This window comes from Phascolarctos cinereus, unplaced genomic scaffold (genome assembly GCF_003287225.1).
Source record: "Phascolarctos cinereus isolate Bilbo 61053 unplaced genomic scaffold, phaCin_HiC Scaffold_1;HRSCAF=81, whole genome shotgun sequence".
NCBI classification, from domain to species: Eukaryota; Metazoa; Chordata; class Mammalia; order Diprotodontia; family Phascolarctidae; genus Phascolarctos; species Phascolarctos cinereus.
In genome coordinates, this window is record NW_027555514.1 from 4,611,425 (window position 1) to 4,637,828 (window position 26,404).

Here is a 26,404-nt window from a genome sequence, read left to right on the forward strand (position 1 = left end):
AACATTTTAATGAAGCTAGGGCTGCAAATGGTCCTAATTGCAATAGAATATCTATTTTCTTGAAAACAAATTAGTTTTGGCAATCTGTCATACTTTTTTGTTTGGATTTTTTGGGTGCAGTTGGGATTAAGTGACTTGCTCAGGGTCACTGCTAGTAAGGGTCTGAGGTAACATTTGAGCTCAGGTCCTCCTGATTCCAGGGCCAGTGTTGAATCCTAGCTGCCCCATACTCCACCACACTTTGACAGCACTGGGCAGTGGCCCTTCAGATCCTCTCTCCCGGTTCCCTCATTTTACAGAAAAGGAAACTGAGACCCAGAGAGAGGATGCCTCTTGACGAGTTATAGCTGTTAAGTGGCGCAGACTGCAGCTGGGTCCAAGTCTGTTGCCCCAACATGTGATGAAGTTTTCCCTCTGCCAGGTCCTGCTTCCAGTGCCTGGCACAGAGTATGCTCCTAATGGCTTCTTGGGCTGAGGCGGTATCCCTAAAATGGTGGTCAGCTCATTCTCGATGGCTTAGGGAAGTTTCACGTGGGTGTCCTATACTTTTTCTGTTTTACAATTGACTTTGCAAATGGAAAGTTTCTGAGGGTTGGGGGTTTAAGTGAATGGTAGGAAGGCAGGTGCATGTATTCTGTTCTTCTCTTTTCCCCAGTCCCATGTAAATGATGCATCATGGTATTTAAGAGACGGTTACGAAATACTGATATGTTTATTTATTTATTTACTTTTAGAGAACCAGAGGCCGCAAAAGGAGCTTTGTTCCTGAAGAAGAAAAGCCTGAGGTTGGGGAAAAAAATACTACTTTTTCCCACAAAATTAAACATTTGTTGGAAAACATCTTCCTGGCCTCCCATTAAACCTGTTCTCTCCCTTTCTCCTTCTTCCCTCATTGTGGTAGGAGAGAGTTCCTCGGGAAAGGAGACAAAGACAGTCTGTTCTCCAGAAGAAGCCCAAGTCTGAGGACCTCCGCACTGAGTGTGTGACCTGCAAGGGGACCGGAGACAACGAGAACCTCGTGAGGTAGGCCTGGCCTTCTTCAGTGCTCGGGAGGGTTAGCGCTCCCACAGTCTCTTTGTCTCCTTGAGTCTGGGATGAGAGAGCAAAGGTAGGAGAACATCCCCAGATGGCGGCTTGCCCTCACTCTGGGTGGAGACTTCCATCCAGTCCACGGGCTGCCCCCCAGACAGCTGGCTCTCTCTCGAGCACGGTCTGCCACTGCTGAGGAGCCATAGGGTCCTTCGCTGCCCACGCTCTTGTACTTGAGTCTCTGAGGAGACAGTGAGGGGGGCTTGGGGAAGCGAGGAGGGCCGGCTTCTCCTCAGACACTTGCCGAGCCCTGTCTCGCCGCACATCACAAGACATGTGTTAATGCTTCTTTCTTCTGAAACAAAGAAAGCTGAAAAGGTGGCCTGGAAGGAGTTTTGTTTTTGTTCTCGGTTCCTTTTCCCCTTCCCCTTTTCTGTCAGGGATCTGTGGCTGAGTGGGGGGAGCTGACGCTGCCCGGGAGCCATGATGGGTAGTGCCCACACCTGTGCTGGTTCTGCCCAGAGACAGCTTGGCATCATGGTGAGGACGCTGGCTGGACTTGGGGTCGGGAAGCCTGGCATTCTGATCTATCCTCAAGCCTCACTGGGTGATGCTGAGAAAGGTGCCTCAGTTTCCTCAGCTGTAAAGTGGAAATGATGATAGCAGCAGCCTCCCACAGCATTTGTGAGGCCGGGATGGACTAGTGTACATCAGGTGCTTACCCACTCTGAAGCACTAGATCAGTGTTCTTCGTGCTTAGCCATTCTGAGAAGAAAGTAGACACCCCCCCCCCCCCCCCCCCCCCCCCCCGCTGCCCCTCAACTGAGCAAAGCCGTGGAAGGCCAGAGGCCTCATTGAGTGCTGGCCCTCAGGCCCAGGACTCTCCTCCACCGCGTCAGCTCAGAATTGCTGGCCAGCCCAGCTCTGCCCCTCCCTCCGAAGCTGGGGCAGTCTGGGTAACTGTGTTCAGTGTCCCTGAATCTCAGTCTTCTCTCCAAAATAGGGTTAGTCCTTGCACGTCCTGTCCAGCCACTTTACAGTGTTGTTGTCAGGGAGAGTACTGATACCAGTAACAAGAATTCAGGCTTTTCTGTTCACTGCCTCTGGCAGCTAATCCTTGCCCTCATGGTGCTTACAGTCTGTGAAGTCAGATTACATCCCTGCTGCTGTCTTGTTTCCAAGTATGACTTTATGTTGTAAGTTATTCTAGTCACCAAAAGAATAGAATCATTATGGGTTTCGTGGCTGAATTTATTTAAAGCAGCATATAGTGGAAGCTCAGTGAGGCATCAGCTGGTACATCTTAGGAATCTGATGGGACCTGATCACCAAGAAGAAAGAAAGTGAGTCTGGTTACCACTGGGTTCTGGGAGAGCAGTGGCGGCCTGCAGCATGAGGACAGCCCGTCGGGACCAGTTGGTTCCCAAGCAGATCTCCATAGAACTAGCCTTGGAATCCCATCGGCTCCGTAGGCTGTGCCTGTGGGTCAAGTTGACCCAAGCCAAGGAGCAGATGGGACACAGTGACACTTAGGTGTCTGTGAGTAGAAGTGTCAATGGGCAGCCTGGCCTTTGGGTTCTAGTTCTGCTTTGGGCCCAGAGCTGACTACAGGACCCTGAGTACCTCACTGCCCTCGTATGGCCCAGACTGTTAACTGAGCAGGGCTGTTCTGCATGGCTAGAGTAGAGGGGCTTGCTTCACTTGGAGTTGACAGTAGCGATGAAGAAGTCACAGGTTCAGTTGAAAAATAGATGTCTGTGTGCAGGAGAGGCCTTTGTCACTGTCCTGGGCTTGGCCGTTGTGATGATTTTTACAAGGATTCAGAAAACCTGAGCCTTTCAGGAGTGAGGCTGCTCGCTTTGTCAGAACTTTTCATGAGCCCCCAAGGTAGTCCCAGGGAAATGGCCGCTCGCTACACTTTTGGGTGGGTATTTTTCAAGTATGGGCTACTGTCTGGTATCTGAGGCCAGAGAGCAAGCCCTGGTAACCACCCAGCTTTGACAAGGCCCTTGCATCATGAAGGTGATCGGGAGCATCCTTCCATTGTTTCCTCCATCACATTGTCTCTCACTGTGGAATAACCAATGAGAGTACTACAGACACAGCATTTGGGGGGATTCTGGGAGGGGTTTGGGAGGCTTTCTTTTTGTTTGTGAGAAGGTGAAGGTGAAGCTGATTGTGCTACTGTGGAAATGCCAGAGTCCCTGGCTGTGTATCCTCAGGAACATAAGGGTGTTAGGTCCATTCCTACGTAGGTTGTTAAATATATTTGAGTACAATTTTGATTTGAGTGTGATTTTAGGTAGTTTATAGAGCAGTATTGAAGAGAATAACTTTATCCTTCTAGGGAGAGAGGACAGGAGATAAGGAGAGAGGGAGGGGGAAAGAGAGAGGAGAGGAAGGATGAGGGGGGCGGGAGAAGCTCATTCCTCTAAGGCCTTACATCTGCCTGTTAGAAAGTAGACTCTTGCCTCCTTTAGTTGGAGTTTAAATGTGGTGCATCTCCTTGATCTTTTTTAACCTTTTTAAAAAATTATGACATTTAAAATGAAGTTTCCTGTGCTCTAAGGGCATATTTCAGTGCTCAGGAAATAGACCCCAAAGATGGATCTGAGTGCGAGAGTGTATCTCTTGCAGCCATTTACTAACCTTGAAGAACGACACCTTGAGGGAAGTCATTTCTTGGACGGCTGTGTGCTGTTTGTCGTGTCGCTTTTTTATGCCTGGTTTCTCTGCTCTCTGTTACTCCCTGGCACCACACCACACATACAAAGTGTGGATTTAAGTATGCACTGTCTCCCTAGGAGAGTGTAAGCCCCCTGAGGCCAGGGGCTGCTTGATTCTCAGTACCCAGTATATAGTGCCTGGCACAGAGCAGGCACTTGATAAACACTTGTGGATTGATAGACAAACAAAAGTCTTTGTTTTCCTTCCAAGCTCCAGTATCCACACTGATGCATCTCTCTGTGACTGAAAGTTTAAGTGGACATGCCCACAAGGTCAGTGAGAACACGGTCTGGAGAAGGAGTGTGAGGTTCTGGCCCACAGATGACCTCAGAGGCCTGAGAGAGAAGATCAAGGGCCTCCAGGGAGGGGGGATGCCCCCCAGTGTCGAGAGTGAGGCACCCCCTCAGGCAGTTGGGCAGGCCCAGGGGTGGGCCTGGCCCCAGAGAGCTGTGGTAGATATGCAGGGACAGCTGTGGGCCGCCCCCCTGGGCTCCCAGAGTCAGAGAGTCCTGACAGGTCACGTGAATGGCGGAAGCCACCATTGACCAGACCGGTCTGTCCTCTGCAGCCCCATTCAGCTGGTGGCCAACACCTGCTGGTTGTGCCTTCACGTATCTCTGGTGTGCTCCCCCTCCACTGCAGGAGGGGGTGCTGTAGCTGTGGGTGGGTCTGCCTGCCTCCTTCCTCGTCTCCAGCCTGTCCTCTTCTGGAATATCATCACTGCCTCATCTGCTCCTGGTGACTCCAGAATCACACAAAGACCTTCCTTTGCTGGCCCTTTCCCACCCTTCTAGACTTATTACACCTTGTCCCCTGCATATACTCTCTGGCCCAGTGACACTGACCTCCTAGACGCTGCTGACCAGGTTCCATTCTCACCATCTCCCATCGTGGAATGCTTGCCCACCTTGGCATCCTTCACTCTTGGTCTCCTTTGCTACTGCCTTCTGCTCAGGGCTTAGAACAGGGAAGTATCGTAGTTACTGCCTAATGAATACTTGTTCACTGACTGTGTCAGGACAGAGGCCGCATGGTCCTGGGGTCATGGAGCCAGGAAGGCCTGGGTCCCAGTCCTGCCTCTGACACTCATTGGCTGTGTGATTCTGAGGAGTGGCTTCCCAGTGTCCTGGGCATCTTTAGGAGAAGCCAGCTGACATGGGGAAATGAGGTTCCTCACCTTGAGGTCCTCTCCCCTTCTGTGATGAAACCAGGTGTCCAGTCCCCAAAAAGGAGTAGGCCCTGGGGACTGACAAGTAAAAATGGGAGGCATACAGTGTGTTACTAGAACAAGAATGACAGGTCTGTCTTGAGCACAGGAAGGTCACTTTCTCTGTGTAGTCAGTCACCCTGGGAGATGGTGCAGTTGTGAGGGGGGCACACAATGACTCAGTGTCTGAGGCTTGAACTTGGTCTTCCTGACCCCAGGCCCAGCACTCTGCACTGTGGGACCCTAGCTGCTTCTTGCATCCAATAGAATTAGGTGCAAAGTAGAAAAAAAGATTAAAAACATTTGTCTGATAACAGATGGTTAGAGTCAGTCACCGTGCAGTCATGCAGCCCGCACTGTTTGCCAGGCACTTTGGTGGTTCCTGGGCGTCCCAAGACAGGTGGTCGAGCCAGTGATGTCCAGGTCCATCATCGGTCTGTCAGGGTTTCCTGGAGCACCCTCTCAGGCAGTGTGCAGGTGCATCTTTTACCCAGTGGCATTCTCTACTCTTCAGTCCCAAACACAACATAGGGGTGCTCCCCCTCCCTCCGAGAGTATGTTCTTCATATTTCCTATAGGCTTTTGTCTCTGTAGCAAGAGGATCCCTTTCCTGGGGACGCCCGTTCTGGGCTTTCCTCAGCCTGCTCTGCAAGGCCAGCTGTCTCTCCTCTCCAGTGTCCTACCTAGCAGGCTCTCAGAAAGTCCTCAGCATCCTCATGTCCTCCTCTGGGCTGCAGAGGACACTCAGAGATGCAGATACTGCAGCTGAGATGGGCAGGCGTGGCCTTGAGCGAGGAGGCAGAGGAAGCGATCACCTCCATTGGTGGGGAAGGTTTTTAGCCATCTGAGCTGTCCACCAGGAAATCCCCATTGTCAAATCCCATCGACCCTCCGCTAGAAGACCTCATGGGGGAACCCGCCCTCCAGGCTTCACTGGAATCTCCCCATGTCCCTCTGAGATCTCCTGCTGTTTATCCTGTAACCAGCTTGCTTCTTTCTTCCCCTGTTGGATTATGAGCTTCTTGAGGGCAGGGACTCTTCTTTTGGGCCTCTTTTAGATCTCTGGCCTCATCGACACTTATTGACTCAAGTCTCACTGTTAGGTTTTCCCCCCATAATCTATCCTTCCTGTGCCAGGCCTTCCCCTGCTTGCCGACGCCCAGCTTGTCCCATGTGAGCGTCCCCTTCATCCATCTCTGCATGTCCTTCAGTCTGCCCTACTTTGTGGTGGGCTCCCTGCCCCTCCCCATCCTGCTTGTGCCGTCCAGGTCTCTTCTTTATCCCGATGGAATTGTTTCTTCAGAATGCAGGTCTTGACCTTTCTTGGTCACTCAGAGGTGGATTTTTTCTGGCAAAGTTATGTTTACCCCACTTTGTTTAACTTTCTGTCACCTCCTTTAAAAGGGATTCCCCTCATTTTTACCCTGAAGCAATCAGTTCCTCTCTTAGGGAGAATCAGGTTGGAAACAGAATTTATTTCTTGTTCAACCCCCTTTTGAAAAATGGCATTGTTGCGGGGGCAAGCCCAGAAGTCACAAATGCCTCCGCTTTCATTAGGCAGCATCCCCCAGCGTGTGTCTGGACCGCAGATGTGCCGTGCGCCCCCCCCACTCTGCTAGAATTCCAAGCTCTTGGGGCCTCTCTTCACTGTGCCTCTGTTTCTTCTTGCTGCTCATGGCATCTCTGGGGCACACTGGCCAAATCACTTCTTTTCCCCTTTATTTACCCACAAGCTTCCTACCCTCCTGTTCCTAAATTTCTCACGTGCCTTCTGCCAAGAAATCAGTAGGCATTTAAAAGGAGTCTGTGCCCTTGGGGAACTTACGTTTTGTCAGAGGAAACGTCACTTCCACATATAATTAGTTGTGAAACAGGTGCCAGGCCAATGCTGGAGGTTTTAGAGGAGGGCAGAAGCCACCTTAGCAGCTGGGGGATTGAGAAGGCCATCTTGTGGGAGGTAGGCTTGGCAAGCACGCATTCTGAGAAGCCCCGGTGAGGGTCGGGGGCAAGCGAGGGGTGGGCCAGCATGGCTGCATCTAAGTGTGGGAAGCCACAAGTCTCGGTGATCCCTGTGGCCGCACTTCCCTCCTGACAGCAGGACCTCCCTTGAGGCTGTGGCTCTTGGTGACAAAATTCTGGGTGTCATGCCCGCTGTTCTTCCTGTGAGATGCAGCTCGTTTTTTCCCTCCTCCCCTTTTCAGTTTGAAGCTGTTTGGATCAGATTGGCAAGGCATTGGCCATTCCTTCTGAATTTTGTTCTGTGAGTCCATCATCGCTTGGAAGCCTGGCATTCCTGCAGAGCTTGAGCCGTGTGCCTGAATGCAGCACCACTTCCCTGTTACTCTTTCAGCCAGCCTTACCTTTCCTCCCTCGGTTTTTCTCCTTTGCCGTCCGTGAGCAGCAGGGATGAAAATGCCTCCAGGCTCTGTGTGGTCTTCAGTCTTTTCTGTAGACTTCCTAATAATTGGAAGTGTTTGCTGGGTTCCTTCTGGCAGTGTCATTTGTACCCACCAGATGGAGGTGGTAAGCATCCATTGGTACAAGTTTTGAGAGGTTCACAATGGCCCCTCTACCCACTTCCCCTTCTGAAGCCCCTCTTTGGATTCTCCGCCTCCCACCCCCGATTTTCAGGAATACCTCTTGAATTGTCCCTGATAGCCTAGAAGGTGGCAGGGCTGTCCTTTTTTGGTGGGGGACAGGGAGGAGGCAGCCTGGGGAATTGTTGTCAGGTATTGGTTATACTAGAGGGTTGCTGGAATCTCTTCTATCTCTGAGAGTGCTGGACACTAATAGAGACAGAAAGAGTCACTTTCATTCTCCAGAGGTCTTTTTAAAATATCAAATTGGAAACAGGTCAGAACTTTTTGGTGCCTCAGAGAACGCCCTTTGATGATAGAGTCTTTTTTCCTACCCCACCCTTTCGCCCTTGGCTGCTGGTGCTAGAGGCAGAGTGGGGAGCTGGACCAAGTCTTAGAAGTAGGCTCCAGACACCGGAGTGCAAATCTTAGTTCTCGCAGACCCTTCACTGTGTACCCTCGCAGGTCGTCTGGTGTTTCAGAGCTTGTAAAATGAGGACAGTAACCCTTACTTACCTACCTCACAGCAGTCTCGAAGAAAACCTTGTGGGGCCATTAGTGGGGTGTCACACTGGAACTTGTTGGCAGTGCTGACTATGGGGGTGACAAGGGCATTGGACTTTAAAAATAAATGATACCAATCTTTTATTCTGTTGGTGGCTTTTGTAAGAGTCTCATTCCACGACTTCAGCCCTCTCAGAGGATGCTGGTTCTTGGTGGGAGATGGGGGGGGTGCTTCTCCCTCCATCAGTGTAGATGAATAGCCAGAGTCAGGGGCGTTGGGGTGGGGCGTGCTGCCCATCTCCAGGGCTTTTCCAAATGAAGATAATGTGATCCGGGGGTCCTGGTCTGGGCTTGGAGGCTCCTCCCTTCTTGACTGCACATCTTCCATTTCACCAGCCTTGAGCTCGAGTCCCCGAAGACAAGGGAGGAGAGGCATCCCCAAACAAGACAGGGTCTGAGTGCCACGTCTCCCTATGTTCAGAATGTCCTTGGCTTGAGGCCTGGAGAAGGGATGGCTTGTGAAGGGCAGGTGAGGCCACAGACGGGTCCGCCCTGACATTTCAGGCGGACCACTGCTTGCCGCTTGACTGTCTGCCCCCAGAAGTTGATGAACTTGGAGTGTTTTTTGTGTTGATGTTTGCAGTGGAATGGTTTTGTTCCTCAATATAAAAATTGTTATTCGTTCAGAATTAAGCTTTTCTTAGTGTTTGTTGCCATGATTCCTCTCATTCTGTTACTCATGGAGCAGAACATGCCCATTTTATGCAGCCCTTCGCCTGTGGTCCTGTGGTTATTATTTTGCCCCCTTAGGGGAGTTTTGTTCACTGTGGGAGACCAGAAGATGAAGTAGAATCAGTGCAGAGCAAACACGTTGCAACAAAAGAGGCGTTGGCCATTTGCTTGGATTGACAAGAACTCTGGGTCTGCACTGAGCACTCAGCTCAAATAAGGAGGTGGCCTCGAGTTCTGGTCTGACCACACCTGGGCATGCCTGTTTAAGGAGGCTGTGGCTGAGCTGTGGAAGATGCCGAGGAAGGCGGTCAGGATCCTGAAGGGCCTCAGGTCCGTGGCCAAGGAGGAGCAGCTGGAGGAATTGGGAGTGTTTAGGGAGGAGAGGAGAGATGTGTTCAAGTCTCTGAAGGGCTCTGAGGTGGAGGAATGGTGAACCCTGTAAACCAGGAGTCGTGGGCAGAAGGTCCGAGGAAGACCTTTCTCATCCCAGAACTGTCCCAGAGTGAACTGGGCCGTGACAGGGAATGGATTTCCTTTCTTTCAGGGTCCCTGAGCATGGTGGAGGGATGGCCGCTGGTCAGGTAGGTTAGAGCAGGTTGGGGTAGGCTGCTATCCAGCTTGACACCATATAATGATGCGACCAAAGCACACAGGGAGTGTGTCTCTATTGAAATGGTTGGTCAGCTTCATCATCCTGACCAGAGAGTGCTGAGTTAGAGTCAGAAGCCCAGAGCCCTGGTTTCAAGTCCTCCTCCTTCGAGAAGTCACGTACCTTGTCTGGGGATTATATTGGAGGACCTCGGAGTCTGATCCTGGTCATCAGAATCAGACTCCTTTGAGTTGGGTTGAACTATACTATGTTGTACATTCACAAAATAGAAAGGCTCCTCATCACTTCTAAAATCTTGGGAAATTCCAGAGCCTGCTCCTAAAAGCCCAGAAATCTGAAAGTACAGATGGTCTCCTGCACATGGACACTTGGACGTGTCTGATTGTGCCGGATGGTTGCTCCGAGGGCAAAGACGGTAACTGTTTATTGGAAGGAAACTGGATTCAGTGGTAGGATTGTTTTTAGGGCTAGTGTTGATAACTGACCTCTACACAAACGGTTGTGGTCGTATTTATCCTGAGTTCCTTCTCCATTCTCTACACATTCCTCTGGTGGATGCACAAAATTAAAGCGAAGGAAAGGTCATTGTCATCTGGTCTCCATTCATTTTGTCACCACTGAGCAGGGCTCCCTTGGGGATGTGGTGATAACTGGGCTCTCCAGGCTTAGTTCAGGGCTAAGGGGCCTCTCTGAGTTTAAAACAAGGCTAGACGGGAGCGGTGAGGTTGTCTTGACTTGTGTGAAAACGAGAACAGCGACGTAATGGAAAGAAAGCAGCATCTGTCTCTGGCTGCTGGAGTGCATCGGTGTGTTAGATGTTGTTCTTCTGATGTGTCCAGAGGCTAGTTGGCTGGAGGGGCTTGTCCCCGGGCTGGTTTCCCTTGGTAATTTGCAGTTGAGAAAGTTAGCATTGTTGTGAATTCTGTTGCTTTGTGTTTTTGCTTTCCATATGTGACATTGGAGGTTCCGTGATGTTCCTTCTTGTCCTCTATGTTAATTCTAAGTATTTTAAGCAGATCGTCCTTTTTTTGGTTGGGGGACATCATCACTTGTGGTGGTAGAAAGAGGAGTGGCCTTGGATCCAGGGAGACCGCTGCTGAAGTCCCAGGTTGGCTCCTCAGTTGGCTGTGAGCAAGCCGCTATGCCTCTCTGGGCCTCCCTTTGTCTGTCTGTAAAATGATTGGGTTGAACTAGAGGGTGTCTCAGTGCCCAAGCTGGGTCAGAAGGTGTCTGCCTGGAGATGTGGCTGGGGTCACGGTGACAAAAACGAGGAGCTGTGGCTGCCGGAAGGAGGTGGGGTGGGGGAGGGCTCGACCTTTAGCCTCGGCCACCAGCAAGGGGAGATCCATTGGAGACAGCCTGTGCTGGTCTTTGAAGCCCCCCTGCAGTGCTGCTCTGCTGGTGACTTGATGAAGCGAGCTGAATTGCACTCTGGTAGTGACAATAATGAGCTAGCGTAGATACAGTGATCCTCTCAATGATCCCGTGAAGTAGGTGCTGTTATTACCCCCATTTTATAGTTGGGGAAACTGAGGCAAACAGGTTTAATGACTTCCTCAGGGTCACATAGCTAGGAAATGTCTGAGGCTGGATTTGAACTCAGAGCTTTCTGACTCCCAGCCCAGGGCTCTGTGCCCTGTGGCTCCATCAGGTGCCCCTGAGATACATGTTACACAGAGAAAAATGAGTTGCAGATAATTTACAGAGGGACAGAGCCCTTGGTGGGGGGAGATGTGGTGAGTGTCCAGAAGCTTCCGTTAGGAGAAGGGGCTTTCCCTCTGCCTGTTTCCTCTCCTCCTGTCTGGGACGTTTACATCACAGGTGAGGTTCTAGAGCCAGACAGCTCCAGGTTCTAGAGCTTGGCAGCTCTGTACAAGGCATTCTTCGGTTTTCCCTAAGTGTCTGCAGAAGAAAGGGGCTTCTTGCTCATCTGCCCTTATGTGTCGTTTGTGGTGGAAAGGGCCCGGCACAGCCTCTTCCGTCCGGTGACGGGTGGAGCCTGTGGTGGCTGCCAGCCCTGTGCCAGATCTGTGCACAGCTGGCCTTCTGGGGCCCTGGGCCACTGCCAGACTTCACTCTTCAGCCCCTGGGCTGAGGCCGTCCTCTGTGGAGGCCCCCTGGCTTTCCTCTCCTCCCTCCTAAACTCTGCAGTCCAGCCAGCGCTCAGCACAGCTCCCTGTTACTTCCTGTGCTTTGGCTTTGGAAGCCCTTCAGACCTGGCGCCACACTTGCGCACCCCCCCCCCCAATCCTTCCCTGCATACACCTGCAGTCCGGTGCCCTGGCCCCTCGTGTTCCATGCGTGCCCCATGCATGCCTGGAACGTGCTCCTCCCCCACCGCCACCCCTGTCATGATTTCCCTGTTGGGGGCCGGTGTTGTTGTGTCCAGCGGTCCATGCACGGCTCCCTGGGGCCTCATTTATCTCAGTGCAGTGCTACTCCAAGGCGTTCTGGGGTCACGGGCAGTGGTGGTTTTAGTTTTGTCTTACCATTCCCTGGGTGCTGTGGTGGCCCTGCTCCTTAAGACTGAATTGCTAGGATGGTGCTTGGTGATTTGGCCTCAGTTGTGATCTCTGCCTCTCTGTGGGCCCCATGTGGTGGGCTGCAGAATGAAGTCATGGGGATTGGCAGCTGGCTCGGTGGAGAAGGGGCCCATAGTATGGAGTGGGGTGGGGGGTACGAGGCCGTGCAGATTTGCACCAAACGTGGACTTTTCCACCCACTTATCAGCAGCAACTTCAGGAGCAATTAAGCTATTTTGCAAAGTCTGTGGACTTCCTCTTTCAGTTTTAAAAAGAGGAAAAAAAAAGCAGCAGCCTTAGAATCCTTCTTTGTAAAATGGGCCTACTAAGGCTGATCTGTAGGCCCCCAGTCTGTGCTCAGAAAGGACAAACATGTAAGGTCATTCTCCAGTAGTATATAGCTTCGAAAATGCATCCTTGTTTTGACTTTTGAAGGGTCTAGACCCATTGTTTTATTTTCAAAGTAGTCAAGTAGTAGTAATGACCTTTAGAATAGTCGAAATAAAAAGATTATGCACCCTTGAACCTCAAAGCTCATTTTCATCATTTATTGTGTAGTATGATAGTAATGTAATATTCTTCTTGACAGTCTAATAATGTGTTTTTATTTCCCTAATCTAGTCCAAATTTTTTTTTTTTTAGTGAGGCAATTGGGGTTAAGTGACTTGCCCAGAGTCACACAGCTAGTAAGTGTTATGGTCTGAGGCCAGATTTGAAATCAGGTCCTCCTGACTCCAGGGCTGGTGCTCCATCCACTGTGTCACCTAGCTGTCCCTCTAGTCTGAAATTTTTCCTGTACTGAATAGCTGCGTAAGTAAATTAAACCAGAATACTTTCTTTCCTTTCTAGTTGTTGGTGAAGACTTCTGTAACTGTAATTCATCTAAGTATTAATTATGTGAGGGCATTAGTCATATTTACCTGCCCCTTTTAGGAGGAGATGACACTTTAGAGGGATAATTTTTAAAGAATTGTTTTTAGTGGTTTGCCCAGATCTGTGCCACAATCCACACATTTGCCCGTGACTTGATCTCTCAGTAATTTTCATAGTTACCCTCAGTCCGCTGCTTGAACACCTTCTGTGCTTGGCTGTGTTTGTGTGCTTTCTTGCTGAGTGACCTCTCTGTCCTGAGGATCGTCTCTAGGCCTCTTAAAATTTCAGAGAGCCAGTGGTAGGAAAGTAGCATAGTTTTATAGCTTAGTATTTGACCAGCAGTGGTTTAAGGGAATTGGCACCAGATACTTTTTGAGAAAAACCTGGAGAATAGATAGGCCTCCTTGACAGCTAGACTTTTGGTTGTCAGTGAACCCAATTTCTCTGGCACTTAAATGAAAGGAACAATGCATGATTCAAGGCAAATGGTTTCAATCATTGGAAATTCAGTGAGCTTTGCAAATAAGGCCATTTTGTACTACAGTATCTTCATAAAACAAATGTCAATTTCTTCATCAATTCAAAAGTTTTGCACCATTAAGTTGATCTTCTCTTTTTAGTGTCCGTGAAAATGAGAGCTATGTCCCAGAAACATATAACCTCCCAATTACAGAATCTCTGAGTGTTTTTGGTCAGGTATTAAAATAGTGTCATAGATCTTCCCCAGAAGGTGACATTCAGTAACTCTCAGGGATGCTACCAGGCGTCACTCTTGCCATTTACAATCACTCTGAGCTGTTGTATTTCTGGGGAGACGGTTACAGAGGATAAATATGAGGTTAGGGATTGTCTCATTAGGAACCAGTCAGGGATCTTCTAATTTACTTTTATCCTCTAATGAAAAGCCTTTGCTCCCCCCCCCCCGGATGCTTCCCATTTGTTTCCTGGGGGGTGCTGGTGAGGATTCCAGGGGGAGCCCTTCTTGCTGTATTGAGGCCTGGTGTTTCTGGGCCGTGGTCTGTTGCTTCATACAGCAGTTCCATGCTGTGTGCAGGAGGGATGCCTGCAATATTGTCCTCATGCCTTCAGAAAGTTAGTATGCCTCACTCACCGAGGGGAGAGCAGAGCAGTCGGCTTGTCAAGAAAGTCTCATGGCCCTGGGCTAGAGGCAAAAGGAATAGAAAAAGCCCAGAGATGCCTTTGGGAGGAGGTGGGCAGCCTCACGGCCAGGGGTGCAGGCACTCTGTTTCCGAAGAATACCATCCATTGTCCCTCAGTAATACTGCACGTTGTTTCCTTCTTGTCTTCTGATGTGATTCTGGTTCCTACTTTAATTCAGAGAGGCAGCATTGGTCTTGTAGTCAGGAAGATCCGGGCTCCAGGCCTGCCTCTCATGTGTGCTAGCTGTGTGACCCTGGACAAGTCACAATCACCTCTGAGTGCTCCGGCCCACTCTCTGACACTGGGGAATTGCAGACCAGGTGCTGATGGACATAGATGGAGGTAATTTTCTTGCTGGAAGTTCCTTATGATGGGGACCTCGCATGTCTTGTCCCTTTCTCTACCCCTCCTAGAACAGGGGTGGGGATGGATTTATATGCTTTTGTAAAAAGATTTCACATTATTTTTAAGTGGGTACCCAGCTTAAACCGAAAAAGCTGAACTAAAAATGAAAGATAGAAAGTTAAAATTATAAATCTTATGCATAGGGTGACTTTAATCTCTTTGACCATTCATTTGTCAAATGCTTATGGATCACATGCTCTGTAGAAGACACTGAGAGATATAAAAATGATTAAGATACGATAGAGTCCCTCTACTCAGCATACCTCAAGGTACAGCATACTGAGGAACAGCATGGGTGAGAAAATGGGGAGTGAGTCTCCTCCAGTGGCCCTGGGATCCGAGCCCGGTGCAGTGACTCTTGTCTGTGCCTGGTCCTGTACCGGATGGCTGCCCAGATTGCTGCAGGCTTTGTTGGTGCTTTTCCTCATATTCGACATGATCAGTCTTCATCCTTTCCTGGTTGTTCATCATGCTCCTGTTTCTCACTGGTTTTAGGCCTTAAAGCCTTGAGACCTATCCGGTATTCCTCCATTGCCCTTTGGGTTGGGATGGGCCATGTTTGGCAGCCATATGGCATCACTGGAAGGTGGAAGAAGGTTGAGCCAATTGCTGTTTCCTAAATTCAGTCCACTCTGTTCTTTTCCTTCCTTAGGAGTGATCAGTCACATCAGCTGCCAGTGTGAGAGAAGGTTCCGTTCTGGACATCTTGTCAATGGGGGTTGGGCTTATCTTGTCACTGTGCCTTTCTCCCATCTCCATTCTTGATGCTTTTTGCTTTGCAGTCTCTTACATATTCTGTTCCTTAGTCCATCCCCTCTTCAGGCCTAAGCAGTAGCCTTCTAATTGGCCTCAGTGCTTACAGGCTTCTCTCCTCTCAAATTTGCCCTCCCCACAAGTGCTGAAATAGTCTTCCTCAGATCAGTCTGATTTTGTGAATCTTCTCTGTGCCCTCAGGATAAAAGAGAAAGTCTTGAATGTGGCCTTGAAAGCCCTGCCTGGAGCAGAAGGGGACTTTGGGGCTGGACCTTGGCAGGACAGGTGCCTCTTGGTTTCTAGTTAGAGGACACCTGAGTCATGCTAGGAATGCGGGGGAAGAGTGCCCAGGCATCTGACTGAGATGTGGCCATGCCTGTTTTCAGAATCAGTCATATCTTCATGAAATGGTCTGGGAGTTTTTCCTCATGATGTGTTTCTGAAACATACACAGTCTTTCTCACAGGCATACAGTGTTCCTATTAGGGTTATTGATTGCCCTTTAAAACTAATTTCTGCTTTATATAATTGACAGGTATTATCAGTAGCTGCTTAAGTAAGTTAAACCAGAGTAGTTTCTTTCCTTTGTAGTTGTAGGTGAAGTCTTCTGTAACTCTGTTATTCCCAATTAATAACCACATAACGCTCGCCCATTGGATGTGCCACCTAGAGGGCTCTATTTTTTGTCACTTCAGATGCCTGTTACTAGAAATGATGGGGAAAGGAAGCAAAGTGCTCCTAGGTTCCAAGGCCTGAAAGATCCCAGCCTGCGCATTAGCATAGAATGGAGCTGATCTGCATCTCAAGAGCCTAGAAATGAGGTTTGGCAAACCTGAATGCTGCCTGTAACAACTGAAGCTTGGCCCTGGAGAGCTGAGAAAATGTGCCTCTCCCCTCTTTGCAGATTTGGGGAACTTGCTATATCAGCCAGAGGAGAGGCACTGTTTGATTTTGCCAGAATACTTTCTTATTCCAAGGAATGGCTGATGGGAATGAAGAAGGGCAAGAATATGTTTGGAAAAATAAGCTTTTTTTTTAGAATAATGTTTGGGCAGAAAGATTATTACAGAAAATATGGTTTGTGCATCCCCTCGTGGCATTAGATTTTCCTTTCCAGGACTAATACAGGCCCTTGAGTGTTAAATATGTTTCTAAAATGCTATTCATTTTTTAAAAAGAAAATACATCTTTGTCTCCTGTGTATTGTATTGAAGTGTCATACAGTGTTTAGCTTAGAAAAACACTGGTATTTCCAGAGAGTTACAAGGATCACAGAATCTTAGAGTGGAAAGAGATTTCAAGAACGTCTATAAATAGCTTCTGTTTTGTTCAGAAAGCAAACCAAAGGAGTGAACTTGCCCTTCAAACAGGCTGATAGCTGAGTGGCTTAGAAACCAGAAACCAACACTATATTGTTTATAAGAAACACCCTTGAAACAGCAAGATGCAGTTAAAATAAAGGGCTGTAGCAGAATCTGTCATGCCTCAGGTGGGGCTAAAGAGGCAAGGGTAGCAGTCATAATCTCAGACAAAGCAGGAGCAGAAATAGACCTCATTCAGAGAAGTAGTCAAGGAAATTACATGGATGAAATGCAGCGTAGACAGTGAAGTAACATCAGTGCTAAACATGTATGTACTAAATGGCATAGCATGCACATTCAGAAAGGAAAAGGTAAAAGAGTCACAGGAAAACAGACAGCAAAACTTTACTAGTGGGGGATCTCAGCTTCTCCCTCTCAGACCTAGATAAATTTAACCATAAAGTACATGTGAAAGATGTTAAGGAGGTGAATGGAATTTTAGAAAAGTTAAATATGATAGACCTCTGGAGAAAATGGAATGGGAAAAGAAAGGAGTATACCTTTTTCTCAGATGTAAATGTACAAAAGTTGACCTCGTCTTAGGGCATAAAAACTTCACAACCAGATGCAGAAAAACAGAAGTATTAAATGCCCACTTTTGGGGACAGTAATGCAATAAAAATTACATTCAATAAAGGGCCGTGGAAGCATAGATTAAAAATTAATTGGAAACTAAGTAATCTAATCCTAAAGTATAAGTCAAAGGAAGAAATCATAGAAATAGTCAATAATTTCATTAAGAGGACAACAGTGAGACAGTATACCAAAATTTGTGGCATGCAGCCAAAATAATACTGAGGGGAATGCATACATCAATAAAAGGGAGAAAGAGCAGATTAATGAACTGGGCATGTAGCTAAAACACTAGAAAAAGAACAAATTAAAAATTCCTAGTTGAACACTAAAATAGAAATCCTGAAAATCAAAGGGGAGATTAGTAAAATTGAAAGGAAAAGATCCATTGAAATGATAAATAAACCTAGGAGCTGGTTTTATGAAAAAGCCAATAAAATAGATAAACCATTGGTTAAATTGATTTTTTTAAAAAAGAAAGAAAACCAAATTATCAGGATCAAAAATGAAGATGAAATTAAAACAGGAGCTATTTTGCCCAATTTTATGCCAATACAACCAACAAGCTAAGTGAAATGGATGAATGTTTACAAGAATATAAATTGCCCAGATTAACAGAAGAGGAAAGAGAATACTTAAATAACTGTATCTTAGAGAAAAGGAAATTGAACAAACTATAGATGAGCTCCCTAAAAAACATCCCCAGGACCAGATGGATTTACAAGTCAATTCTACTAAATACTTAACAGTTAATTCTAATACTATAAAGACTATTTAAAAAATAGGTAAAGGAGTCTTACCAAATTGTTTCTTTGACGTAAATATATTTTTTATACCTAAACCAGGGAGAGTAAAAACATACCAAGAAAATTATGGACTAATTTTCCTAATAAATATTGATGCAAAAATTTTAAATGAAATACTAGCAGGGAGATTACAGCAATGTATCACAAAGATCATATGCTGTGACTAGGTGGGATTTGTACCATAAATGCTGGGCTGGCTCACCATTAGGAAAACTTTAAACATAATTGAGGGTATCAATAATAAAAGCAACAAAAATCATATGATACGAGCAATAATTGCAGAAAAAGTTCTTGACAAAAAACAGTATCCATAGCTATTAAAACACTGGAAAACATAAGAATAAATTAATCCTTTTTTAAAATGTTCAATTGTGTATGTGTAAATAAAACCAAGAGCAGGCATTGTCTGTAATGGGAATTAACTGGAAGCCTTCCTAATAAGATCAAGGACGAAGCAAGAGTGCCCGTTATCACCACTATTTTTCAGTATTGTATCAGAAATACTAGCTATAGCAATAAGACAAGAAAAAGAAATTGAAGGAATAAGAACAGGAAATGAGGAAACAAAATGATCACTCGTTGCAGATGATATGATGGTACACTTAGAGAAACGTTGGGAATCAACTGAAAAACTAGTTGAAACAGTGAACACCTTTAGCAGAGTTGTAGGATATACAATAAATCCACATAAACCATCAATATTTCTGTATATTGCCAGCAAAACCCAGCAGGATGAGATAGAGAAATTCCATTTAAAATAACTACAAACAGTAGAAAATACTTGGGAGCCTGCTTGCCAAAACAAACACAGGGTCTATAGGAACACCATTACAAAATACTTGTAACACAAAGACATATCTAAATTGGATAAATATTCATTGCTTATGGTTAGGGCGAGCCAATGTAATAAAAGCGGCAATTCTACCTAAATTAATTTACTTATTAAGTGCCATGCCAACCAGATTACCCAAGAATTATTTTATAAAGCTAGAAAAAATAATAACAGAATTCACCTGAAAGAACAAAAAGTCAATATCAAAAGAATCCATGAAAAAAATGTGAATGAAGGCAGCCTAGAAGTACCGGATTTCAAACTATATTACAAAAAGAATCGTGAAAACAATGTGGTACTGTCCAAGAAATAGAGATCTGTGGAATAGATTAAGTACATAGTATACAGTAGGAGATGACTATGGTAATCTAGTGTTTGATAAACCCAGCAATATTAGCTTTGGGGACGTGACTCACTGTTTGACAAAAATTGCTGGGAAAACTGGAAACTTTCCACTGTGCGGCAGAAAGTAAGCATAGACCACCATCATGTACCACCATAAGGCCAAAATGGATAATTGTTTTCGACATAAAGAGTGATATCATAAGTAAATTTAGGGGAGCAAGGAAAAATGTACCTGTCTGGTCTCTGGATCAGAGAAGAGTTTATGACCAAACAAAAGGGAGAGAGGATTATGGGAAGTAAATGGATAATTTTGGTTACATGAAATTTAAAAGTTTTTGCACAAACAAAACCAGTGCAGCCAAAATTAGAAGGAAAATGGGAAACTGGGAAAAATTATTACATCAAGTTTCTGTGATGAAAATCTCGTTTCTCAAATATCTAAGGAACTGAGCCAAAATTTTTAAAAATAGCCTTTTTCTCAGTTGATAAAGTATCAAACAATATAAATAGGCAGTTTTCAGAAGAAACCAGAGCTATCCATAGGCACATGAAAAAATAATCACTATTGATTAGAGAAATGCAAATTAAAACAATGCTTAAATACTACCTTACACCTCTCCGATTGGTAAAAGTGACAGAAAAGGAAAACGATAAATGCTAGAGATGTGGAAAAGTAGGTACGCTGATGCACAGTTGGTGGAGCTGTGAACTAGGCCAACCATTCTGAGGACAGTTTGGAATTACGCGAAAAGGGTTATAAAACTTTGCATATATTTTCTTTGAGGAAAACACACACACACACACACACACACACACACACAGCAGCTCTCTGTGGTGGCAAAGAATTAGAAATTGAGGGCATGTGTATCACTTAGAGAATGGCTGAATAAATTGTAGAATATGATTTTCATGAAATACTGCATAAGAGCAAGATGGGTTCATAAAACTCTGGGAGACATGAACTGATGCGAAGTGAAGTGAACAGAACCAAGAGAACATTACATACAACAGTGTCACAGTGATCAACTGTGAAAAGATTTAGCTACACCAGTCAGTATCCAAGATAGTTCCGAAAGCCTCGTGATGAAAAGTTAACATGGAAATGTTTTACGTGATTTCACATGTATGTTTGATATCGTATTGCTTGCTTTCTCAATGATTGGGGGAGGGAAAGAATTTGGAACTTAGATTTAAAAAAAACAACACCATAAATGAATAGATGAATGAACAACCATAAATAAAAAGTAAACCAAATCAGAAACTATACATGCTTTTTCTGACTTGAGTAGCTAGACCAGAAGCCAGAAGTATTTCAGGGTCAAAGAACTATTTTTAGCAATCCTCTTATACTGTGATTTTTTTCAAAATATATCAATGAATATACAAACCCGAGATGTGGAGGTATTTGTGTGTGTAGACATGCACACAATTAGATGTAGACAGTAGGTTCTAGATTTAATTTATTAGGTTATTGGTTGATTCTAGAGAGATTCGGTAGGAACCTCATCTACAGTGATTAATACATTTGCAGAGTGTACATTCTTTGAGAACAAGAATGCTCGTCTTCATCTCCTTAATCACAGTGTCTGGTGTACAATGAATGCTTACTAAGTCCTGTGGAATTGAATTTGATAAATGTCTGCAAATTAATATAGTGCAATAAAATAACTAATTGTTTATTTTCTCCCAGAAGACCTTATCACAAAATATTGATGACCTAGGAAGGGAGAGTAATGCATATTGTACCTATAGTTGTATTCCATTAGTGCTTTAATATAGTAAGTTTATTAGAGGAAAGAATGGAAGAAATATGACAGAACGACCCCGTGGGAGGGCAGGTTGGCACAGTGAGACATATAACTTAAAACCTCCTAATAGATTCTTTGGACGGTTGGAGAGTTAGTGGAAAGTCTTTTGTTTGATTAAATGAGCCTGGTAGCCTTGAAAGAGCCACGTGCCACTCCTGAGCCTTCGCTTGGCCACCCCTGGGCGTTGTTGACTCTTGAGAACTCAACTATTTCTGTCTAGCGAGACGCATGACCTATGTGTTAAACTCTTGTCGGCAGTCCAACGTTGTGCCTTTATACTCCCGGTTAAGTTTATATATTCTCAACTAAAAATAGGGGTTGAGCCTTGTTGACAGACTTGGCTCTGTCCGTCTGCCATCTGCCTTGCCTGCTTTTCATCTGTAAACTTGGGAGGGGCTTAAACCTATCACTTCCCCTAGGTTGTTTGTATACTACGTGCCTAATTCTCTGATTGACCTCTTTGTTTTTTTAACCAATACCAAATTGTTTTGAAGTTTTCTGCTTTGTAGTACTTTGAAATTTGGTACTCAGAGCTTCCTTTCTTGTCCTGCAGCCCCTTCTTTTTTTCTTTATATCCCTTGAAATTCTTGACCTTCCCTCCCCCCCGAACAATTTTTCTAATTCTCCAATTTAATTCTTTGGAAATTTGACTGGCACTGAGTTAAGACTGTGATTTTAATTTTATTGACTTTTTTTTACACATAAGCAATTGATTTTTCTCCATTAATATCTAAATCTGTCTTATTTTTGTGAAGTATATTTTGTATTTGTATTCACATAGATGCTGTCTCCGTTGGTAGACTCTCAAGTCTACCTTTAGTTTTGTGATGGTATCTGACTGTTGGGTTTTGTGATTATTAAACAGAAATCCTGATGATTTGTGTCTGTTTATTTTATATGCTACTGTATGTAATCAGTTCATTTTTAGTTGACTCCCAAGGATTCTCTAACTGAACCATTATTATTTGCAAAAAGCGGTAGTTTTGTTTATTTGTTTCCCATGTGAATTCTCTTGGTTACTTTTTCATGTCTTACTACTGCATCTAACATTTATTATACTTTATCAAATAGTAGTGATGAAAGTGGGCATTTTTGCTTTACTTCTGATCTTATTGAAAAGACTTCCTTTAAGCAGGAAACAGCTATTTGACCAGGACCTTAGGAGGAGAGCGGGGTCTTGTTCCAGCTTCCAGCCCTGTCTGAATTCTTGGGCCGGAATCCCAGACCAAAATAGGGAGCCTTCAGTTCTTTCACTCAGAACTAGATCTTCACAGCTAGCTTGTAGTGGCCAAGCCAGCAGAAGTCTAGTAAGACCCTCAATGGAGCAAACGATTATGTATTGCTTAGGACCAAACCCAGGTCGGGAACTTTCACACCTCAGGATCTTACATACTGCTTTGGTAGTCCTGAAAACTTAGATTCCCATCTGAACTGTAACCTGAGATCTTGGATTAACAGGACACTCAGTACTCCCAGAAAACAGAAATAGGATCAGCCCAGACATTGTCTCTAAAGCCCAGCCCTAAAGTCCAAAGTTAGGAAGTAGGCTAGAAAAAATGAGTAAACAAGTCAAAAAAATCCCACTGTTAAACAACAGAGCAAAACACTGTTATAGCGTCAGGGACACTGAAAACACAAACCCAGAAGAAGAGAATGACTCGAAAACATTTGCAAACAGAGATCAACAAAGAAAAAGATGGCTTGGGCACAAAGCTCAGTGAGAATACATGGAAAAGAAGAAGCAAAAGTGTTTTTGAAAAGTTGAAAATTTTTTCAAAGAAATGAACTGAAGCACAAGAGGAAAAATTGGAAAAATTAGTAGAACCATAGAAGAAAGAACTGGAAAGTGCATCAAGAGCTTGTCACAGTAGGTGTGAAACTTTGCACAAGCATCACACTTTCTGAAAATTAGAATAGACGAAATATAATCTAACGACTTTATGAGACAGCAAGACAATGCTCTCTCTCCTCTGCTCCGACTACCGACCTTCCTGGCTTCCTTCAAGGTACCAAGTAAAATCCTGCCTGTTAGGGGAGTTGAGGCTGCTGGGTGGTGGAGTGGATAGGAAGTGCTGGGCCCAGAGTCAGGAGGACCTGAGTTCAAATCCCACACCAGAGACATGATAGCTACATGACCTTGGATAAGTCACTTAACCCTGGTTTCCTCAACTGAAAAAATGGGGATGGTATCAGAGTTGTTGTGAGAATCAAATGAAATGCTGTTTGTAAAGCTCGCAGCACGGGGCCCGGCATATAGCCAGCACTCGATAGATGCTGGTGTCTTCTCCCAGTGAACATTTCCTGCTTGTCCTGTCTGTTGCTTGTTTGTACAAATACGTTTGCTTGTTGTCTCCGCCATTAGACTGAGAGCTCCTTGAGGACGGGGCTATCTTTGGCTTCTCTTTGTATCTCCAGTGTTAGCACGATGCCTGGCATGAGAAGCTAAACGGGCGAATATGAACAAAGTAGTTACATTCTTTACATCTTTACGTTACTTACTGTGTGACTCCGGGCAAGTCACATAGCCCTTGTTTGCCTCAGTTTACTCCTCTGTAAAATGGGAATAGTAACAGGCTTGCCTCCCAGGGTTGCTGTAAAGATAAAAGTAGCTTGTAATAGTAAAGTGCTTAGCACATAGTAAGCATGATATAAATGTTAGCTATCCTTATGGTTGTTATTGTTACTAAGGGAGATTGATTTCAGTTAAGCAGTTCTTTTGGGAATGGGCTTTCTGTGGATCTTTCACACCTTTGCGTCAATGCCTTTAATAATTTGAATGCCTCCCTAATTAGACATGAGTGGAAACTAATTTGGTTGTGTAGGAGGGAGGAAGGAGTTGGCAGGCTTTGTTGAGGTTGACAGCTCTTGCCCGCAGCCTTGAGCAAGCCCGGGGCTGGCCAGGCCACCCTTTAGCTCACAGACCTTCAGCTGCTTGCTCTTGCTTCCAGATCAAAGTAAAATCTCAGACTTGGTGTGCCCAGAACGAAGCTTCCCTGCCTTCCTGAGCCATCCCTCCTCCAGCTTCCTGGAGTCATTGCTAGTCACCTCACTTCTACTCTTCACTCTCCCTTGGCCCACAGCCATCTCTCCACTCACACAGCCTCACCCGATTCTGGCCTTCTCAAGAAGCTTCCTGATTGGCCTTCCTTCTTCTGGTCTCTTCCCACTCTAATCTGACCTCTCCCCGACCAGTGGGCTGGTGATACTCACTGCCTTACTCAGTGGCCTTGAAAAGCCTTTCACAGCCTGAATTCAGCTTCACTTTCCAGACTTACTTAATTTCATTCTCCTTCTTAGCCTGTCTGCTCTGAATGTGTTTTCCTGTCTCCTGCAGAGGCCTGTCCTCAGCTCTGGAATGGCTACTCACCCACCGCTATCTTGAGGGGTCTCGAGCTTTCTTCCAAGCTCAGCCCGGGCCTCCCCCTCGATGAGGAGCATTTCCTGGGCCCTTCCGTGTTAGTGCTTTGCCTTCTCCAGTTATTTCACATGGGCTTGTCTCTGACCGTGCTGCCTGCTCTCCAACCCCCCACCCAGGAGAAGGGAAACTTCTGGAGGGCAGGAGCTGCTTTCTTTGACATTTGTGTTGATTGACACTTCCCGTATGGTCGCTCTGTGTGATTGCCTTTCATCTAGGTTACGTCGACGCACTGAGCGGGCCCTTCCTGCTGTTTGTGTGACTGTGGCTAAGGGCCATGCTCTCTGGGCTCAGTTTCTACTTCTTCAAAGCAAGGAGGTTGCACTGGGTGAGTTCTCATCTCCTTCTCAGTTCTCAGTTTAGGCCTGAGTATAGAGACTGTTCTCTTACTTTTACTTGTATCTACAGGACTTGGCATACAGTAGGTGCTTAATAAATGCCTGTTGATTCATTGATGATCCAGTAGAGAGAATAACTCAGTATTGTAGGGAGTGCTTGAGTGGTAGCTAGGCCTTCAAAGGAAAGTGATCCTTACACGTTACTGTGAATGTCATAACAATAACAAGTAATAATAATTATTATTATAGCTCTGTTAAGATTTACAAAGCTATAGAGGGGTGTGTGTGTATGTGTATGTGTGATTAAAGGCTCTCTCTGGAGTCACTGACAATCTCTTAATTGGCTTATCTAATGGTCTTTTCTCAGCTTTCATTGTTTTTGGCCCTCCTGTTAGCCACCTTTTCTGGGCTTTTCTCCTGACTGGGTTCTAATGACGCTACTCCTTCCTGGTTCTTCTGCCCCCTGCCCAGCCATCTCTCTTCCGTCTCCATCTTCCCTAGGGTGACTGCTAGCTGTGGGTGTTTCCCAGGACTCTGTCCTGGGCTGTCTCTCCTTCTCCAGCAGTATACATTTAAGGTTAGATGAGCTGTCATCTCTGGGTCACAAAGCTGCATTTCCAGAACCAGCCTGTCCCCTGGGCTTCGAGCTAGCTGTCTGAGACATCTTAAAACTCCACATGTCCCTTCCCTCTTCTTTTGAAGGGAGCAGCATTCCTGCAGACTCCTCGTTTCCATCAGCCAGGTGCCACATCTTGCCACGTCTCTGACGTGTAATCCTGGCCCTCGCCAGCGCTCACCTAGAATATTTGCTTTTTTTTTTTGTTTTGGTTTGTTGTTTTTTTTTGGTGAGGCAGCTGGGGTTAAGCAACTTGCCCAGGGTCCCACAACTAGTAAGTGTCATGTGTCCAAGGCCGGATTTGAACTCAGGTCCTCCTGGTTCCATGGCCGGAGCTCTATCCATGGTGCCACCTTGCTGCCCCTACTCATCTAGATTATTACCACGGCTTTCTTGGCTTCCCTGCCTCCGGTCTGTCCACTCTCCAGGCCCTCCTGCGTCTCCAGTGGCTCTCTCTGTGAGGCCTTCGGGAGCAAACCGAGGCTCTTCTGTCTGGCTTTGAAAGTGCCCTCCTGCCCGCTGCTCCCGTCTCCCCAGCCTCATTGGGTAGAACTGCCCCTCTTGCCCACGGGGGTCCAACCCAACAAGCCTTCTCTCCTCCTCTCAGAGAACGTGCCATTCCTCCTCACCAGAGTGCCCTCCCTCCTTCCCTCGACCTCCACATGAAGCCTTTTGTGGGCTCCCCCCCAAACAACTGGTGTTTGTACAAGGTGTCTCCCTGTTAGGGTGTGAGCTCCTTGAGGGTGAGGACTGTCTTTCTCCTCAGTGCTTAGCACAGGGCCTGGCAGTCAGTAGGTGCTGTCAGTGCTGATGATAAGTGGACACTTGGTTCATTCTCTGTTCTTGCATCCCCATTACCTAGCACTGTGTCTGGTACTTAGTAGGTGCTTAATGACTGCTTCTTGAATGGATTGGTGTTTTGATCTTCACAGCAACCTTGTGCTCTAGGGTTTTGTGTAGAATTGTATGCATAGCTTTTTAGGGGGCTTCTGAACAGTTAATTGGCAGAGTTGTCAAAGTGCAGCAGAACCAGATTGAAATGTCATTAGCAAAGCTTAACAAAATAAATAAAAATACAGTAGAACCTAGGTGTTGTGAATTTGTGGTTTTCTAAGTCATTGTGTAATCTGCAGGGATGGTTGCTTTTGAGTTTGACCCCAGTGATGTAGGAGATGGCTGGGAAGGCTGCTTGCTCTGCCCAAGTCTGGCGG

General features: G+C 46.0%; 1 protein-coding gene across 6 annotated transcripts in view; it reads left to right on the forward strand.

Annotated features, from left to right (window-relative positions):
• The window catches only part of PHF14 (PHD finger protein 14), a 174,904-nt gene that overhangs the window by 78,527 nt on the left and 69,973 nt on the right, over positions 1–26,404 (forward strand). For all 6 annotated transcript variants that reach the window (XM_021000090.2, XM_021000091.2, XM_021000089.2 and 3 more), the window contains 2 exons: positions 735–785; positions 902–1,023. In XM_021000090.2, coding sequence (XP_020855749.1) covers positions 735–785; positions 902–1,023 — 173 coding nt within the window. The remainder of the gene's footprint in view (positions 1–734; positions 786–901; positions 1,024–26,404) is intronic.